Source organism: Oncorhynchus gorbuscha, linkage group LG02 (genome assembly GCF_021184085.1).
Source record: "Oncorhynchus gorbuscha isolate QuinsamMale2020 ecotype Even-year linkage group LG02, OgorEven_v1.0, whole genome shotgun sequence".
In the NCBI taxonomy this organism is placed as follows: Eukaryota; Metazoa; Chordata; class Actinopteri; order Salmoniformes; family Salmonidae; genus Oncorhynchus; species Oncorhynchus gorbuscha.
Window position 1 is genome coordinate 14,448,091 of NC_060174.1, and position 20,047 is coordinate 14,468,137.

At 45.2% G+C, this 20,047-nt stretch overlaps 1 protein-coding gene across 1 annotated transcript in view; it reads right to left on the reverse strand.

Moving 5' to 3' along the window:
* The window catches only part of LOC123997587 (multiple PDZ domain protein-like), a 230,892-nt gene extending 211,696 nt beyond the window's left edge, over positions 1-19,196 (reverse strand). The window contains exons 1-4 of the mRNA XM_046301983.1: positions 18,645-19,196; positions 18,323-18,501; positions 14,047-14,186; positions 13,028-13,229 (exon numbers count right to left, since the gene is read on the reverse strand). Of these exons, the coding sequence (XP_046157939.1) occupies positions 13,028-13,229; positions 14,047-14,186; positions 18,323-18,501; positions 18,645-18,666 (543 nt within the window). The 5' untranslated portion in view covers positions 18,667-19,196. The remainder of the gene's footprint in view (positions 1-13,027; positions 13,230-14,046; positions 14,187-18,322; positions 18,502-18,644) is intronic.
* Positions 19,197-20,047: the final 851 nt, after the last annotated feature.

The window sequence follows — 20,047 nt, forward strand, 5'->3', positions numbered from 1 at the left end:
ATTTATAAACACAGTTTAGACATTACATTTACATTTTTACAGCTAGCACATAACAGCAGGAGACTAAAAGGCTGTTAGCTGTACTTGGTACTGTAATGCCATGGGCAACAAACACATTTTCCACAATCATGTTAATTGATACTCCCATTGTAGTAGGGTTTGCTCTGTTGTAAATTTTGGGAGTTGAAATTGCTTGTTGTCAGAGAGGAAGACGTCTTTCGTCTTTGTTGTTGTGAGTGGGGAGGTACACAGTGCACAGGAGGAGGGGCTTGGTGTCTGAGTGAGTGGGGAGGTACACAGTGCACAGGAGGAGGGGCTTGGTGTCTGTGTGAGTGGGGAGGTACACAGTGCACAGGAGGAGGGGCTTGGTGTCTGAGTGAGTGGGGAGGTACACAGTGCACAGGAGGAGGGGCTTGGTGTCTGTGTGAGTGGGGAGGTACACAGTGCACAGGAGGAGGGGCTTGGTGTCTGTGTGAGTGGGGAGGTACACAGTGCACAGGAGGAAGGGCTTGGTGTCTGTGTGAGTGGGGAGGTACACATTGCACTGGAGGAGGGGCTTGGTGTCTGAGTGAGTGGGGAGGTACACAGTGCACAGGGGCTTGGTGTCTGTGTGAGTGGGGAGGTACACAGTGCACAGGGGCTTGGTGTCTGTGTGAGTGGGGAGGTACACAGTGCACAGGAGGAGGGGCTTGGTGTCTGAGTGAGTGGGGAGGTACACAGTGCACAGGAGGAGGGGCTTGGTGTCTGAGTGAGTGGGGAGGTACACAGTGCACAGGAGGAGGGGCTTGGTGTCTGAGTGAGTGGGGAGGAGGGGCTTGGTGTCTGGTGAGTGGGGAGGTACACAGTGCACAGGAGGAGGGGCTTGGTGTCTGAGTGAGTGGGGAGGTACACAGTGCACAGGAGGAGGGGCTTGGTGTCTGAGTGAGTGGGGAGGTACACAGTGCACAGGAGGAGGGGCTTGGTGTCTGAGTGAGTGGGGAGGTACACAGTGCACAGGAGGAGGGGCTTGGTGTCTGAGTGAGTGGGGAGGTACACAGTGCACAGGAGGAGGGGCTTGGTGTCTGAGTGAGTGGGGAGGTACACAGTGCACAGGAGGAGGGGCTTGGTGTCTGAGTGAGTGGGGAGGTACACAGTGCACAGGAGGAGGGGCTTGGTGTCTGAGTGAGTGGGGAGGTACACAGTGCACAGGAGGAGGGGCTTGGTGTCTGAGTGAGTGGGGAGGTACACAGTGCACAGGAGGAGGGGCTTGGTGTCTGAGTGAGTGGGGAGGTACACAGTGCACAGGAGGAGGGGCTTGGTGTCTGTGTGAGTGGGGAGGTACACAGTGCACAGGAGGGGCTTGGTGTCTGTGTGAGTGGGGAGGTACACAGTGCACAGGAGGAGGGGCTTGGTGTCTGAGTGAGTGGGGAGGTACACAGTGCACAGGAGGAGGGGCTTGGTGTCTGAGTGAGTGGGGAGGTACACAGTGCACAGGAGGAGGGGCTTGGTGTCTGTGTGAGTGGGGAGGTACACAGTGCACAGGAGGAGGGGCTTGGTGTCTGAGTGGGTGGGGAGGTACACAGTGCACAGGAGGAGGGGCTTGGTGTCTGTGTGAGTGGGGAGGTACACAGTGCACAGGGGCTTGGTGTCTGTGTGAGTGGGGAGGTACACAGTGCACAGGGGCTTGGTGTCTGTGTGAGTGGGGAGGTACACAGTGCACAGGGGCTTGGTGTCTGTGTGAGTGGGGAGGTACACAGTGCACAGGGGCTTGGTGTCTGTGTGAGTGGGGAGGTACACAGTGCACAGGGGCTTGGTGTCTGTGTGAGTGGGGAGGTACACAGTGCACAGGGGCTTGGTGTCTGTGTGAGTGGGGAGGTACACAGTGCACAGGTTGGAGGGGCTTGGTGTCTGTGTGAGTGGGGAGGTACACAGTGCACAGGAGGGGCTTGGTGTCTGTGTGAGTGGGGAGGTACACAGTGCACACAGCACTGAAGGGGGAGGAGACGAGGACAAAAAGACAAACGCTCATTAAAAAATAAAAATAAATTGATTCTTGCGATATAGAAATTTGGAACATTGCAGTAAATCTTACATTTGAATTATTTGAATTTATTCTATATAAAAATTGCCCTGCTGAAGACTCAACATCTAGATGTGAAGAGTGTCTACTTGCTGGTATTACAGTATTCAAAAAGACATTCTGTGGCTTAATTCATTTGAGCACCGAAATATGGTATGTTTATATACTACCGGGTTAACATGACAATGGAACAGAGTCTGAATTATCAGAAAACAGAATTATGATCGTCAGGACATGAAATATTCACTACACATTATGAGATTGAATTAAACACACTTCATTAAAGGAACTAAATACTAAACATATTCGAGATAATCTCAAGCACACATACAACACATTATCCTGATTGCAAGGTTTGGCCTAAAATTCCATGTCCTTCCAGATTGACAGTTCTGCCCCATGAGACGTTACAGAATTATTAGACAAACAGAGAATGTGGGTTAATGCCGGTTTTAATGAGAAAGCCATAATGGGAACGTGAATTCCAGGCACTCTGTTTCAGGAAGAACATTTTAAAAAACTGTTCTACTGTGAACCTGGGACAACATGGCATCTAGATCATTCATCTTGGAGTAGGAGTGCTGATCTAGGATCGGATCACCCTTGTTGATATAATACTATTTATCATGACTTAAAAGGCAAAACTGATCCTAGATCAGCACTCCTACTCTGACAGTGTGAATATTGCCTCTCATTTCAGTGTAGAAATGGATGTCAGACTTGTTTTAAAATGTTTCAAGGAACTTAGGGTTCAAGACAACGGCAACAACCTCTAGAAGCCATGTTCGGTGAGAATGACAGGTATGAGGTCAGGTGAGTGTATGAGAGCGAGCAACGCACCAGAGAAACAGACTGTGCAATCTGCCATTTCAGGCATGGAAGGGAACGAATCCCTGAAGCCAACCTAACTCAATATTTTCTCAGCTTTTCACAATTAGAGAGCCGGTTTGGATGGGCAGGGTGCTTGTTTAAAGGGGAGAGTAGGGATTAGGAACATTTGTTTTTAAGGGGAACAATCAGTTAATGGATATTGGGGTTGAGAGGGGCAGAATGACATCTTTGATTGACATGCGACTCATCGTGCGGAGTTCAGGTTGCCTGTAGAGTTCCTCAAGAGGAAAGAGGAGATCATTTGTCAGTGTGACAGGGTCCTGTACAGACGGAAAACAATGACAGAATAAACACGCAAATAAAAATGATCGCGGCAGAGCGATTTGACTTCTGATATACAGTACCAGTCAAAAGGTTAGATACCTACTCATTCAAGGGTTTTTGTTTATTTTTACATTGTAGAATAATAGTGAACACATCAACAGTATGAAATACCACATATAATACATATGTTAAGTTTTGAGGGAGTGTACAATTGGCATGCTGACTGCAGGAATGTCCACCAGAGCTGTTGCCAGAGAATTTAATGTTAATTTCACTACAATAAGCCACCTCAAATGTTGTTTTAGATAATTTGGCAGTACGTTCAACCGGTCTCACAACCACAGACCACATGTATGGCGTCATGTGGATAAGAGGTTTGCGGATGTGAACGTTGTGAACAGAGTGTCTCATGGTGGCGGTGGGGTTATGGTATGGGCAGACATAAGCTACGGACAACGAACACAATTGCATTTTCATCAATGGCCATTTGAATGCACAGAGATACCGTGATGAGTTCCTGAGGCCCATTGTCGCACCATTCATCCGCCACCATCACCTCATGTTGCAGCATGATAATGCACAGCCTCATGTCATAAGGATCTCTACACAATCTCTGGAAGCTGAAAATGTCCCAGTTCTTCCATGGCCTGCGTACTCACCAGACATGTCACCAATTGAGCATGTTTGGGATGCTCTGGATTGACATGTACAACAGAGTTTTCCAGTTCCTGCCAATATCCAGCAACTTCACACAGCCATTGAAGAGGAGTGGGACAACATTCCACAGGTCACAATCAACACCCTGATCAATTCTGTGAAGTAGATGTGTTGCGCTGCATGAAGCAAATGGTCACACCAGATACTGACTGGTTTTCTGATCAACGCCCATACCTTTAAGGTATCTGTGACCAACAGATGCTTATCTGTATTCCCACTCATGTGAAATCCATAGATTAGGGCCTAATGAATTTATTTCAATTGCCTGATTTCCTCAAACTGCAAATCAGTCAAATCTTTTAAAATTAAGCATGTTGCATTTATATTTTTGTTCAGTATATGTAATTTATAATGGCTTTTCAAGAGTTGGTTATTCCCACATTTTCAGTATTTATTGTCAGGTTTTTCTGACCAATCAGAACGGAGAGAGCTAATAGAGGGAGTGGTGCCAAGCTGACACTTAAACATTTTAATAAAGAGACTCAGGCCTGGAATCTGGGTTTTTGTAGAAGCTTGGCTCGGGTGACAGATAGTTAGGCCGGGGAAAACAGCAATAAAAATCTAATCCAGACATCAGTCTTTTTTTTAAACCAGCGTTTCATTAAACAACCTCAAGAGAAACAGCACATGAATAAAACACAAGGCCCAGGCTTGATACAATGCAGGATATGGCCTGGATCCAAACAGGATTAAAAACAACAGGAAGAGTGAAATAGCACACAGTAATGACCAAGAAAGAGGCACTACATTATAATAATGGCTGGAACTAGGCAGCCTAACTTGTCTGTGACGTATCCTTTGCAGTAAACTAAGATTTGGGCGTCTGGCACGAGTTTCTCATATTTTTATCCCCACGATAATTGTTTTTCAGGAGGGATTTCTGAAGGCTTTTCTTTGGGGTTATTTAATTAAACTTGTGGCGGGTAGAGCTGGTTCTGTTTGTTGTCGGAGCTTCAGGTTAATCATGTCGATCACCCCAGTGTTGATCTATCCCAGTCTCGCTTTCATCCGTTTATTTTCCGTCCGTAAGAAAACAGAGGGGTCAGCCGGTCTGTGTTGCTTTTCATTCTACTCCTCCCTTTGCTTGTCAGGTCTGATGTAAATTACCACCCATTTTATCCTATTGAGTTGGATGATAATTATGCTTTGTTAATAGACCACTGCTCTTTGCTTAAGTGTGGGTCGCCCTACACTGAATTAAGTGTGGGTCGCCCTACACTGAATTAAGTGTGGGTCGCCCTACACTGAATTAAGTGTGGGTCGCCCTACACTGAATTAAGTGTGGGTCGCCCTACACTGAATTAAGTGTGGGTCGCCCTACACTGAATTAAGTGTGGGTCGCCCTACACTGAATTAAGTGTGGGTCGCCCTACACTGAATTAAGTGTGGGTCGCCCTACACTGAATTAAGTGTGGGTCGCCCTACACTGAATTAAGTGTGGGTCGCCCTACACTGAATTAAGTGTGGGTCGCCCTACACTGAATTAAGTGTGGGTCGCCCTACACTGAATTAAGTGTGGGTCGCCCTACACTGAATTAAGTGTGGGTCGCGCTACACTGAATTAAGTGTGGGTCGCGCTACACTGAATTAAGTGTGGGTCGCGCTACACTGAATTAAGTGTGGGTCGCGCTACACTGAATTAAGTGTGGGTCGCGCTACACTGAATTAAGTGTGGGTCGCCCTACACTGAATTAAGTATGGGTCTCGCTACACTGAATTAAGTATGGGTCTCGCTACACTGAATTAAGTATGGGTCTCGCTACACTGAATTAAGTATGGGTCACCCTACACTGAATTAAGTATGGGTCACCCTACACTGAATTAAGTATGGGTCACCCTACACTGAATTAAGTATGGGTCACGCTACACTGAATTAAGTATGGGTCACCCTACACTGAATTAAGTATGGGTCACGCTACAATGAATTAAGTATGGGTCACCCTACACTGAATACCATAATACCTCATTTAATTGTTTGAATGAAAAATGGATCCACTAAAAAACAGAGCTTGCTATAGTCATAGAGTTTCAAGATTAATATTGTTGAAAAGTGTTAGGTTAAGTATTGCATTTTGTCAGATTGTAGGCCTAATGATTGCAATAGCTGAGGTGCATGAAGATGGCAGCTCCCAGGCACTTACCACTAATTCCTTGTTTTGCTAAGTTTGCTGTATTGTACATTTCTCTTTTTTGGTATGGTCATTAGCAGAATATACATGAACCCAACTTTAGTTTCAAGACGCCAGCAAGTAAAAAATAAATAAAAAAGTAGATTGTGTTGATATATCGGCACATTGAACCATATCGCTCACCGTAGTTTTAAAAAGAACAGTAAATCTGTGATCTATGTCTACGTGTTCTAACACTCTCTGCTTTCATCTCATTGACTTCCATCTCATGTCTAAATTGATTAAAGCAGTGTACAGCGGCTTCACTGACTTTATTGTTCCCATGGGCACATTTTGTTCCAGTGTCATGTACACGTTTAATGTGGCATTTAAATACAAAACAAATTGACAATACAACTTTCATAACAGTTACATACCAATAAAAAGAGACAAGCCTGCTGGCCTTACTGAGTGGATAGGAACATTAGCCTGCTGGTCTTACTGAGTGGATAGGAGCATTAGCCTGCTGGTCTTACTGAGTGGATAGGAACATTAGCCTGCTGGCCTTACTGAGTGGATAGGAACATTAGCCTGCTGGTCTTACTGAGTGGATAGGAACATTAGCCTGCTGGTCTTACTGAGTGGATAGGAGCATTAGCCTGCTGGTCTTACTGGGTGGATAGGAACATTAGCCTGCTGGCCTTACTGAGTGGATAGGAACATTAGCCTGCTGGTCTTACTGAGTGGATAGGAGCATTAGCCTGCTGGTCTTACTGGGTGGATAGGAACATTAGCCTGCTGGTCTTACTGGGTGGATAGGAACATTAGCCTGCTGGTCTTACTGGGTGGATAGGAGCATTAGCCTGCTGGTCTTACTGGGTGGATAGGAGCATTAGCCTGCTGGTCTTACTGGGTGGATAGGAGCATTAGCCTGCTGGTCTTACTGAGTGGATAGGAGCATTAGCCTGCTGGTCTTACTGAGTGGATAGGAGCATTAGCCTGCTGGTCTTACTGGGTGGATAGGAACATTAGCCTGCTGGTCTTACTGAGTGGATAGGAACATTAGCCCGCTGGTCTTACTGGGTGGATAGGAACATTAGCCTGCTGGTCTTACTGGGTGGATAGGAACATTAGCCTGCTGGTCTTACTGAGTGGATAGGAGCATTAGCCTGCTGGTCTTACTGAGTGGATAGGAACATTAGCCTGCTGGTCTTACTGAGTGGATAGGAACATTAGCCTGCTGGTCTTACTGAGTGGATAGGAACATTAGCCTGCTGGTCTTACTGAGTGGATAGGAACATTAGCCTGCTGGTCTTACTGGGTGGATATGAACATTAGCCTGCTGGACTTACTGGGTGGATATGAACATTAGCCTGCTGGTCTTACTGGGTGGATAGGAACATTAGCCTGCTGGTCTTACTGGGTGGATAGGAACATTAGCCTGCTGGTCTTACTGGGTGGATAGGAACATGAGCCAGAGCCATTTAGGAGGGATATCACACCTGGCACAAATGATTGTCTAGTTCTGTTCTTCCTGCCGCGGGGTGCCCTATACCTGCACCCAGAGGTGGGTAGTTCAAAGTCCGGGTACAGGGGGTGGCTTAGGTCTAAAATGATTCTGTCAGCCTTGCGGAGGGCCCTGACCTTAAAGATCTCATCCAGGCCTGTCTGTTTGACTCCAAGTACCTTGCTTGCTGTGGTGATAATCCCTCTCAGCATATTTTTCTGGCTGACAGTGGCATTGCCAAACCAACAAACAATACAAAAAGTTCAAATATTCTCAATGAAAGATTTGTAAAACAGAGTCAGTATAGTACCATCAACATTAAAAAATCCCACCATTTTGAGAAAGCACAGTCTCTCTCTGGGCTCTTTCTGTAGATCAGGTCTGTACATTTACTCCACTGAAGCTTATTGTCCAAGAGGACACCCAGATATTTGTATTCCTCTACAATTTCTGTTCTGACCTCTGACAGATGTTGCACAAGTAGGTGTTGTACGCTTCCTGAAGTCTATGCACATCTCTTTGGTCTTGTTGGTATTGAGGACCAAGTGTGATTCATCACACCACTCTACAAAGTCATCTAGGACTGGGCCATGGTGTTCCTCGTCATCATGCAACAGGCTGATCAAGGCTGTGTCATCAGCAAACTTAACGAGGTGTCCGTCAGGATGGGAACAAGTACAACTATTAGTGAACAAGATGTACAGGAGTGAGGAGAGGCTCTGTTGGTGGTGGAGTGGGGACTAAACAAATCTTTGAGGAGAGGCTGTGGTGGTGGTGGAGTGGGGACTAAACACATCTTTGAGGAGAGGCTGTGATGGTGGTGGAGTGGGGACTAAACACATCCCTGAGGAGAGGCTGTGATGGTGGTGGAGTGGGGACTAAACACATCCCTGAGGAGAGGCTGTGTTGGTGGTGGAGTGGGGACTAAACACATCCCTGAGGAGAGGCTGTGATGGTGGTGGAGTGGGGACTAAACACATCCCTGAGGAGAGGCTGTGATGGTGGTGGAGTGGGGACTAAACACATCCCTGAAGAGAGGCTGTGATGGTGGTGGAGTGGGGACTAAACACATCCCTGAGGAGAGGCTGTGATGGTGGTGGAGTGGGGACTAAACACATCCCTGAAGAGAGGCTGTGATGGTGGTGGAGTGGGGACTAAACACATCCCTGAGGAGAGGCTGTGATGGTGGTGGAGTGGGGACTAAACACATCCCTGAGGAGAGGCTGTGATGGTGGTGGAGTGGGGACTAAACACATCTTTGAGGAGAGGCTGTGATGGTGGTGGAGTGGGGACTAAACACATCTTTGAGGAGAGGCTCTGTTGGTGGTGGAGTGGGGACTAAACACATCCCTGAGGAGAGGCTGTGATGGTGGTGGAGTGGGGACTAAACACATCTTTGAGGAGAGGCTCTGTTGGTGGTGGAGTGGGGACTAAACACATCCCTGAGGAGAGGCTGTGATGGTGGTGGAGTGGGGACTAAACACATATTTGAGGAGAGGCTGTGATGGTGGTGGAGTGGGGACTAAACACATCTTTGAGGAGAGGCTCTGTTGGTGGTGGAGTGGGGACTAAACACATCCCTGAGGAGAGGCTGTGATGGTGGTGGAGTGGGGACTAAACACATATTTGAGGAGAGGCTGTGATGGTGGTGGAGTGGGGACTAAACACATCCCTGAGGAGAGGCTGTGATGGTGGTGGAGTGGGGACTAAACACATCTTTGAGGAGAGGATGTGATGGTGGTGGAGTGGGGACTAAACACATCCCTGAGGAGAGGCTGTGATGGTGGTGGAGTGGGGACTAAACACATCCCTGAAGAGAGGCTGTGATGGTGGTGGAGTGGGGACTAAACACATCTTTGAGGAGAGGCTGTGATGGTGGTGGAGTGGGGACTAAACACATCTTTGAGGAGAGCCTGTGATGGTGGTGCGTATGTCCGACAAGTGGGGACCTATTTTGACCCGCTGTGTTGTGACCTCTGGCTCAGGAAGTCCACCAGCCACAAAACCAGCCCCCCATCTAAGGAGAAGTCCCAAATGAGTCTCTGTGCCAGAATGTAAGGCTGGATTGTGTTGAAGGCAGAAGAAAAGTCAAACAACAAAACCCTGACATGAGATTTGGCTCCCTCCAGATGTCTATAGACCATGTTGAGGAGAGTAAGAATGGTATCATCAACTCCTCTACTGGGCTGATTGGTCAACTGAAACAGGTCGAGGAGCTTCTGGGTGTCGCTGAGAATATGACTTTATAATTTTCTTAAGGCATTTCATTCCTAAGGATGTCAAGGTAACAGGGCGGTAGTCATTCAGCACAGAGGGATTAGATGCTTTAGGAATGAGTATAATTAGAGGTTTTCCACAATACTGGCACGTGTTGTGGTCGAGCGAGGATTGGAAAATGTCTGTAAAAACACCAGCCAATTGTTCAGCACAGTACTTTAACACGTCCACTTATTTTGTCTGGGCTTTTGTGTGCGTTACATCCCCTGAGCAACTTCCAAACGTCAGCCTCTATAACAACAACCATCTCAAACATGTAATTATGCTTCCATTTGTTTTACCTCCGACACAAAATTGTCTGAATCAAATCTTGAGAAGAAAACATTCAGTTCATTAGCCATGTTCTGGCCCTCATGTCTCCTAAGGTCAGCACTGGGTTTTCCCCTGTCTATATGGGGGCACTAGCCATGGATGTAATCCCTTGACCAGGCCACCCTTGCGTTTCCTGAGGAGAGGGTCCTCTCCACCCTTGCGTTTCCTGAGGAGAGGGTCCCCTCCACCCTTGCGTTTCCTGAGGAGAGGGTCCCCTCCACCCTTGCGTTTCCTGAGGAGAGGGTCCCCTCCACCCTTGCGTTTCCTGAGGAGAGGGTCCCCTCCACCCTTTGCTTGTGTGCCTCCTTGTCCACCAGTATCTGTCTTTTGATCTCACGTTGTACATCTCTTAAAGCCTGTCTATCACCCTCAGCATAAACTGCCTTCTTCCTATTAAGTAGTGATTTTAGATGTTTTGATACCCAAGGCTTATTGTTAGGGAAGATTTTACAGACTTTAGGAGGCACAACTGACTCAACACAGAAGTTTACATAGTCTGAAACACCTCTGGAGACCAGATACCTCCCACATAGTACAGTGAAAACATCTCTGGAGACCAGATACCTCCCACATAGTACAGTGAAAACACCTCTGGAGACCAGATACCTCCCACATAGTACAGTGAAAACACCTCTGGAGACCAGATACCTCCCACATAGTACAGTCAAAACACCTCTGGAGACCAGATACCTCCCACATAGTACAGTGAAAACACCTCTGGAGACCAGATACCTCCCACATAGTACAGTCAAAACACCTCTGGAGACCAGATACCTCCCACATAGTACAGTGAAAACACCTCTGGAGACCAGATACCTCCCACATAGTACAGTCAAAACACCTCTGGAGACCAGATACCTCCCACATAGTACAGTGAAAACACCTCTGGAGACCAGATACCTCCCACATAGTACAGTCAAAACCTCTGAAGACCAGATACCTCCCACATAGTACAGTCAAAACACCTCTGGAGACCAGATACCTCCCACATAGTACAGTGAAAACACCTCTGGAGACCAGATACCTCCCACATAGTACAGTCAAAACACCTCTGGAGACCAGATACCTCCCACATAGTACAGTCAAAACACCTCTGGAGACCAGATACCTCCCACACAGTACAGTGAAAACACCTCTGGAGACCAGATACCTCCCACATAGTACAGTCAAAACACCTCTGGAGACCAGATACCTCCCACATAGTACAGTCAAAACACCTCTGGAGACCAGATACCTCCCACATAGTACAGTCAAAACACCTCTGGAGACCAGATACCTCCCACATAGTACAGTGAAAACACCTCTGGAGACCAGATACCTCCCACACAGTACAGTGAAAACACCTCTGGAGACCAGATACCTCCCACATAGTACAGTCAAAACACCTCTGGAGACCAGATACCTCCCACATAGTACAGTCAAAACACCTCTGGAGACCAGATACCTCCCACATAGTACAGTCAAAACACCTCTGGAGACCAGATACCTCCCACATAGTACAGTCAAAACACCTCTGGAGACCAGATACCTCCCACATAGTACAGTGAAAACACCTCTGGAGACCAGATACCTCCCACATAGTACAGTCAAAACACCTCTGGAGACCAGATACCTCCCACATAGTACAGTGAAAACACCTCTGGAGACCAGATACCTCCCACATAGTACAGTGAAAACACCTCTGGAGACCAGATACCTCCCACATAGTACAGTGAAAACACCTCTGGAGATGAGAGATACTGTTGTCCTTCTAGATCTTGATAGACTGTCATGAAATTAAAATAACAGTCATAACTGTTTTTTTTTAAACACATTTGTGTAGAACTTCAATAGATAGTCAGGGCAAACCTGCAAATGAAGCACTAACTTAATTTCCTATAGACTATAAGGACATCAACATCATACACTCAATGTATGTCAACAGCCCACAGTCCGGTACCATACTGCATAAATCAGAATTTTGACTGCTACAGAGTTAAGTAGTCACCTAAAAACTGAACTCCAAACATTAGTCTCCAGTGATGGTCAAGTGCCTATTTTGAGTGACAGGAAATAGACTTTATGACAAAGTTAAACATAACAACGTCCTGTGACCTATTGACCACTGCATAGGAGTCAAATGGTGAGAGGTCAGTAGACAACATGAGTTGATGTGCAGCCAGAAACCACAGGGCATTGTTCTGGACCATACTCCTTTCTAGTACTTTATTGGTCTGGTTAAAAACATTGACCAGAAGACCATGAGAGAAAAAATTGTACCACAATAAATGTACCAAAATAAATCGACAACTTTTCAATTGAGAAAGAGTCGCCTCCTATATTTTCTGACGGGTTTCCTGAATTTCTCTCACCTACTTATGTAACTGAGAAAAAGACACTTAAATGGCGGATTATGTGTCATGCTACTAGGTAGGCCTGGCAACAATTGTTGAACGTGTGCCAATCTGGTCAATGTAACATCTTCTATTATTGACCTCTACCGATTTACCTCTTCACTGCATCCGTGGTTGCCAGTCCACACTTAAGCCATCATTGACTTGAATGAGTTTCCCCATTTTATTAATTATATTTCTATGGCAGCACATGCAGTCAGGAGAGGAGGAGAAAATGTGTGTAAATGTTTTAGTTTTTTCCCCGAACGGTTATTACAGACACCACAGTCATTTGGTTGGACAATTACAGTCCTCCCAAATTCCATGATTGTCACAGTCCCACATGCACCACTGAAAACGCAATGGCTTAAAAGTATTTATTCTAAGGATTAAATCCAATGAACAACTGCTTATGTAAAAAGGGCTTTACAAAATACATGTGATTGATTGATAGCACCAAGACATGGCAGTAGAAAAACATTTTCATACTGAGATACATAAATGTGTACTCCACCCTTACCTTGTGACTGGGCCCAGGCGGGAGTTGGGGCGGGAGGGTGTGTGTATGCTGTGCGATGGTGGCAGGATCCCTGGCCACCACTAGATCCACCCTGTCCCCAGGCTGCTGCAGGAGAGCGATGGCCTGATGCTGGGTGACACTCTGGTCCAGGGGCGTCCCGTTGATCACCAGGATCTGGTCGTTCTCCTGTATGCGCCCATCCCTGCCGGCACACAGAACACAAATCAATCAAATGTATTAATAAAGCAATTTGTACATCAGAAATGGTCACTAAGTATTTTTACAGTAACCCCGCCTTGATCCCAAAGAGCAAGAAAACCCAAAAGGTATATTTTTATTTTTTATATATACTTTTTCTATAATGTATGTACTTTTTTTGACCCCCTTTTTCGTGGTATCCAATTGGTTGTTAAGAGTCTTGTCCCATCGCTGCAACTCCCGTACGGACTCAGGGGAGGCGAAGGTCGAGAGCCGTGCGTCCTCTGAAACACAACCCCGCCAAGCCACACTGCTTCTTGACACAATGCCCACTTAACCCGGAAGCCAGCCGCACCAATGTGTTGGAGGAAACACCATACACCCGGCGACCGTGTCAGCGTGCATGCGGCCGGCCAGCCACAGGAGTCGCTACCAAGAAGTGTATCTTGTATGTTTTTTTTCATGTAACGTTTACTGAACCAGGAAGTATTTTTTAGAAGATTCTCATCTTTGCTCATATGACATTTTCTAGAACGGTATGAGGTCTGTGTATGTCATTTTTGGCAGTGCCTTTACAAGCTGTGCTAATTTAACTACAAATGTCATTGCATACTCTTTGTTGTTAACATGAGCTGATAGAAGCATTTATGATTGTTGAGTGCATGCATGCTCAATTTAAAAAAATATAAAGTTTCCTTTAAAAAGAGGCTCTAATACGAGCTGTCAAACATTCTAAATCAGCATGAGTTATCATTGACTAATATTGTGTTGGCTTGGTAAAGAGATTGAGGAGGAGGAGCTGGTGAGAGAGTAGGCGGTACCCGTGTGCGATGCTCCTAGGCTGGACGTGTCTGATGAAGACCCCGTGGTCCCCTGTCCCTTCGGCCCCTAGACCCACCACACTGAAGCCCAGGCCCCCAGACAAGGGCTTAGGCAGGCTGATGTGCTCTGTCTGCCTCCCCTACATCACAAGAACACACAGTGAATAAATAGGTAATGAATTAATCATCACAGTCAAAACTTTCAAATAAAAATCCCAAAATACTCAAATTGCATTGGTGGGGGAAAAAAATCTGAAATCAGGTCAAAATTTACACATTGCAAATACCCAGGGAAAACCTTAAGCTACACTCACCAGCCAGTTTATTAGGTACACACATCTAGTACTGGTTCAGACCCCCCTTTGCCTCCAGAACAACCTGAATTATTTGTGCATGGATTCTAGAAGTCGGAAATGTTCCACATGGATGTTGGTCCCTGTGGCATATTGGACGGTGGTACACAACCACCACCAGCCTGTACCGTTAGCACCAAGCAGGATGGGTCCATGGACTCATGCTGCCTGCGCCAAATCCTGAATCGGGATTTGTCGGACCAGACAATGTTTTTCCACTCCTCGATTGTCCAAGGTAGGTGATTACGAGCCCACTTGAGCTGCTTCTTCTTGTTGTTTTCCACTGATAGGAGTGGAACCCAGTGTGGTCGTCTGTTGCAAAATCCCATCAGTGACAAGAATTGACGAGTTGTGCGTTTCCGAGATGACGCTGGGAGAATTGGCCATTATTTCATCAACAAGCGGTTTCCGCCCACAGGTCTTCCGCTAACTGGATGTTTTTTGGTTGTCACACCATTCTCTGGAAACCCTGGACACTGTGGTGTGTGAAAAGCCCAGGAGGGTGTCAGTTTCTGAGACGCTGGATCCGGCACGCCTGGCATCGACAATCATACCACGCTCAAAGTCGATTAGTTAACTCGTTTTGCCCATTGTAACGTTCAATCGAACAGTAACTGAATGCCTTGATTCCCGACTTCCAGCTTTATATAGCAAGCCACCTAATAAACTGTCCGGTGAATGTATATCTCCACCAACAGCAGTAGGCCTACATAATCAACAGGGAACCATGGCGCTTTCCCAGAAGCTTGGCTGATGCGTAAAACGCACAAACTCAGGCAAACAAAAAGAGGTGTATGTCGCATAAAACTTACCTCATTCTTACAAATATATAGATATTACTGCATTAGAGATAGAGTACACAGACGTTTCGGCTTTAGAGCCTTCTTCAGTGCGTAGGTACAATGTTATTTAATTCAAAACAGCATTTGTAAAGAACTACAGATGAGCAGCAGGCTTTTCTACCCTAACTGTATTCAAATGAGTCACAAAGAGATACAGAATTATAGGTTATGGGAGCAGGCACAAAGGGCAACTCACAAATCAATTTCCCCAGATGTCCGCTCACCTAAATACATCACATCAATTCATGAGATCGCCCACCACAAAGGACATCAGGCACAGCCGTTCATAAACATGTGGGGCCAACTCATAAGCTAAATGCAAAATCTGATATGGACAGTGTTCTTGTATAACAGTCTAAATGTGGCTCGTAGGAAGGTGAAATCGAATTCTTTGTTTAAACCGTGTGGAGATAAAGAATGTGATTTATATAGCCACAGTATTTTGTTGTCATAGTTACCTCCTCTTACGTGCTGGATGAACTTTTTCCATCCCGACTCAACACAATTCATTAATAGAATGATTGTTCTATAAAGTGTCTCGCAACTGGCGAGGTGATATCTTGACGTCTAATAGCGGATTTATGTTCTCCAAGACGTACTTTCAAAATCTTACTCCAAGAACACTAACATATAAATAACTCCTTTAGTAGTGCAAGTTATACACGACTTTATCTTATAGGTCCTAGAAGTCTGAGGGCATATACAGTTTAAACATTTCCTTATGGTGCAACAAGAGACACACGATCTACAGGGGAAGCATCCTTTTCTCTCTGACCCCGTATGATTTAACCAATATGTTGGATTGGCAGATGAGCGGAAACCCTAATTAGAGGCACCAACTGCTCATCCGTTGTTCTTTGTAAATGCTGTTTTGAATGAAAGAAAATTGTACCTATACACTGAAGAAATCTGTAAAGCTGAAACATCTGTGTACCCTATCCCTGATGCAGTAAAACAATTCAAAGCATTTAACCTCTGTTTTCCCTACATAAAAACACCCAGGTAAAACTATTTAAACCCATATTGTCTTGATTCTCCACCAATTACAGCACACCAACACACAAATGACAGTCTACTGTAAAACCATCATCTCTCCACCGTGGAGTATCCTAGCTAGCTGTGACCATAGCATCAGGTGGGCGGTGTGTGTGGGCAGAACCGGTGCAGCCGCCCACCTTAGCGGAGGTGCAGAACCATCTCTGGAGCTGGTCGGGGGAGGCAAGGGCCAAGCCGTTGGACAACACAGTGCCGGGGCTGGACGTGCACAGGCTGCTGGCTGGTACTGACAATCAGCTGGCCCTTCCTAGAGAAGCTGATATCACTGCAGGTGTCTGGAGGCATGCAGTTCAGCTGGGGGGGGGTTGGTGTGTCATTTCACAGTGGAGGAGGATACAAAGAAAGCTAAGGTAGAGCTGCTTTGTTTACTGTTTACAAAAATTCAGTAGAATCATTAAATGTGATTGTGAACTAAGATAGTTCAGAAACATCTATTTCGATAAAGCCACACAAAAAAAGTCTCCAAGGAAACGCAGACATTCTAAGCTGCTTTCGTTCACCAACAACCGTAAGACACATTCTTTCACATATGAGCACTACTGTAGGGTGGGGGGTGGGGCAATAAAATCCTCTGCAGCAGCTCTGGCCGGTCCCAAACAGGTTCTGCATTAATGACTCACATTGTGGAAAGTTATCAGTCTCCTTGCTCATTTTGCCCGGGCTGACGACGCAGCCTTCCTCCACCATTTCATCAATACATCTCGGACAAGGCACTTACTCAAGCCGCGCCAGTAGATATTAAAGCTTGATAGATGCACAGAAAAGCCCCTCTGCCACCTCCGCCTTGCTATCACGCCATACATTTTTACCTGAAGCATTCATAGACACTGGGCTGACCTTCGCAGCACTTAGAATATGAAGGCAGGCATTGGTTATTGCCATCATCTTAATTTGGCATGTGGATAGTTTATTTAAGGGTTCTTTTTTTACGTCAATAATAATGCAACCTGAATACAAATGAATTGGAGTGTGGCTGGGCGGTTTTTCCCTCCTTTTAAGCACAAGTAAAAGGTTTAGAATGCTGTGTTCTGTAGACTTAAAGCACACTGACATTGAGTGGTTTTACCATTTCATCACAATCTGAAATGTTACATATTCCAAAACAAGGTTTATTTGTTGCTAAAGTGCTGTGAAAGTATTTGCCCCCTTTCTAATGATCTTCTTCTGCATATATTTTTATACTATATGTTATCAGATCTTCAACCATAACCTACTGTAATGTTAGATAAATGGAACCTGAGTGAACAAATAACACAAATGACATACCTATTTCAATAATTTCATAAACAAAATAATTCCCCTGTGTGAAAAATATATTGCCCCCTTACTTTCAATAACTGGTTGTACCACCTTTAGCTGCAATGACTCAAACACTTCCTGTAATTTTGAATCAGTCTCTCACGTCTCTGTGGGGGAATTTTGGACCACTCCTCCATGCAGAACTGCTTTAACTCAACAACATTTGTGGGTTTTCAAGCATGAACTGCTCGTTTCAAGTCCTGCCACAACATCTCAATTAGGATTAGGTCTGGTCTTTCACTTCCATTCAAAAACTTCACATTTTTGCTTTTTAGCCATTTTCATGTAGACTTGATTGTGTGTTTTGGATCATTGTCTTGCTGCATGTAAGCTCAAGCCCACATATAATAGCAGAACAGTTGGCTTAATCATAGTATAATCATGTGGCCACATGGGGTGGCAGGTAGCCTAGTGGTTAGAGCGTTGGGCCGGTAACCGAAAGGTTGCTGACAAGGTAAAAATCTGTCGTTCTGCCTCTGTGCAAGGCAGTTAACCCACTGTTCCCAGGGACCGAAGACACAGATGTTGATTATGGCAAACCCCCGCACCTCACTGATTCAGAGGGGTTGGTTTAAATACAGAATACACAATTCAGTTGAATGCATTCAGTTGTACAACTGACAAGGTATCCCCCTTTCCCTCACTAATGAAATCTCCTATGTGCTATTCACAAGCCATGGGTCTTAATATTAGGTTTTCCCTTTCTCTGCAGGTATTCAGCATTACCTGGTCTTTGAGTTGTTTGATTGAATGCTGCAGCGTGAGGATGTGTCCTAGCAGTGGGCTCTGTAGAGCATCCCTCAGCACCCCCAGCCTCTCACTGTGGGTCCACTCCTCCCTCTGGGCCATCTTGGCCTGCAGCCGCTCCAAAGCCTGCAATACCTGTTGGCGCTCCACCATGGAGACTGACACACACATCATAAACACACAGCCCCATGTGCTCGTACACACACACACAATGTTGATTATGAAAAAGTTAATTTGTATCACATTTATATCCAGTACTGTTCATAAAACAGTTCAATAATGGGAGCAGACTTAAATGTACCTGTTGGGACATTTTCATACATTGTCCTAACTCGGTCTCAGAGTATCTTTGTGATGCAGCCTGTGAGGAAGCAGGGCAAGTTTACATAAAAAACAAAGCTCATAACAACAATTCTAATCATCTTTAGGCAGATGATAATGCATCGAATAAAAGGCCAATCAAGAACAATTAGTGATCGCCTCCATTACTACGGAGTACAAGGCCGTACTGCTTTTGAGCTGGGTCCATCAAGTTGGCTAAGCATCATCACAATTACAGCCCTTTTGCAACACTTCACAATACAACACTAAAAGTATACGTTCAAATCTTTGTGAGAAATACACAAATTGTCCTTCTGTCAGTCAGTAAGCCATTAGCATGGGTTAACTATTTACATAGCCAGTGGGAAACAAGTTTCGACAGATAAACTAAGCCACGTTTATATTTGCCAAGTAACACAAATGCCACAGATGTCTCAAGTTAACAAACCACAACAAATGTGTTAGTTAATCCCAAAAGAAGATAAAACTAGCTAACTAGCTACTAAATTATCTAGCTAAAGGAAGAGATATGACAATGATCCACCCTACCGGTACAGCGGAAGTTAATAAATGAACCCGCCCCTTACCTGAACCAGGATGTAAAGTTTTAAAAGAATCAGTGGGGCGAGAGAAAAATAACGAACTGGAGAAACTGCTCCACAAAAATCACAGAACTATCACTTTGTTTGCGAGCAAGGTTCAAGCTGTGAGAGCCCTCTAAATGTAGATATGTAGTTAACGTTAGCAAACACTTGCTTTGCTTTACAATCAGCAGGTGCACATCATCATCTCTTTCTGTCCAGCGAACTAGCATAGCTAGTCTAAATCTATGAACTCAACTTTTGTTTTTAAGTAAGTGTAGGTTCTCTTTAACAGGAGCTTAGTCTGAACATCAAATAACTCCATAAAACAACTTTTAAATGAGCTTCTCGAAATGTTCCGCTAACTTCAGTGAGTCAGCTAGCAGTCAGTAGCTAGCACATTTAAATGAGTCAGCTAGCAGTCAGTAGCTAGCACATTTAAATGAGTCAGCTAGCAGTCAGTAGCTAGCACATTTAAATGAGTCAGCTAGCAGTCAGTAGCTAGCACATTTAAATGAGTCAGCTAGCAGTCAGTAGCTAGCACATTTAAAAGAGTCAGCTAACATTCGCCAGCTGTTGTGATACAGAAACTGATTTGCTCGGTAACATGTTTTTGCATACTATTTTTTGTTTTATTTCACCTTTATTTAACCAGGTAGGCTAGTTGAGAACAAGTTCTCATTTACAACTGTGACCTGGCCAAGAGCAAAGCAGTGCAACACAAACAACAACAGAGTTACACATGTAATAAACAAACATACAGTCAATAACACAATATAATATATATATATTATATATATAT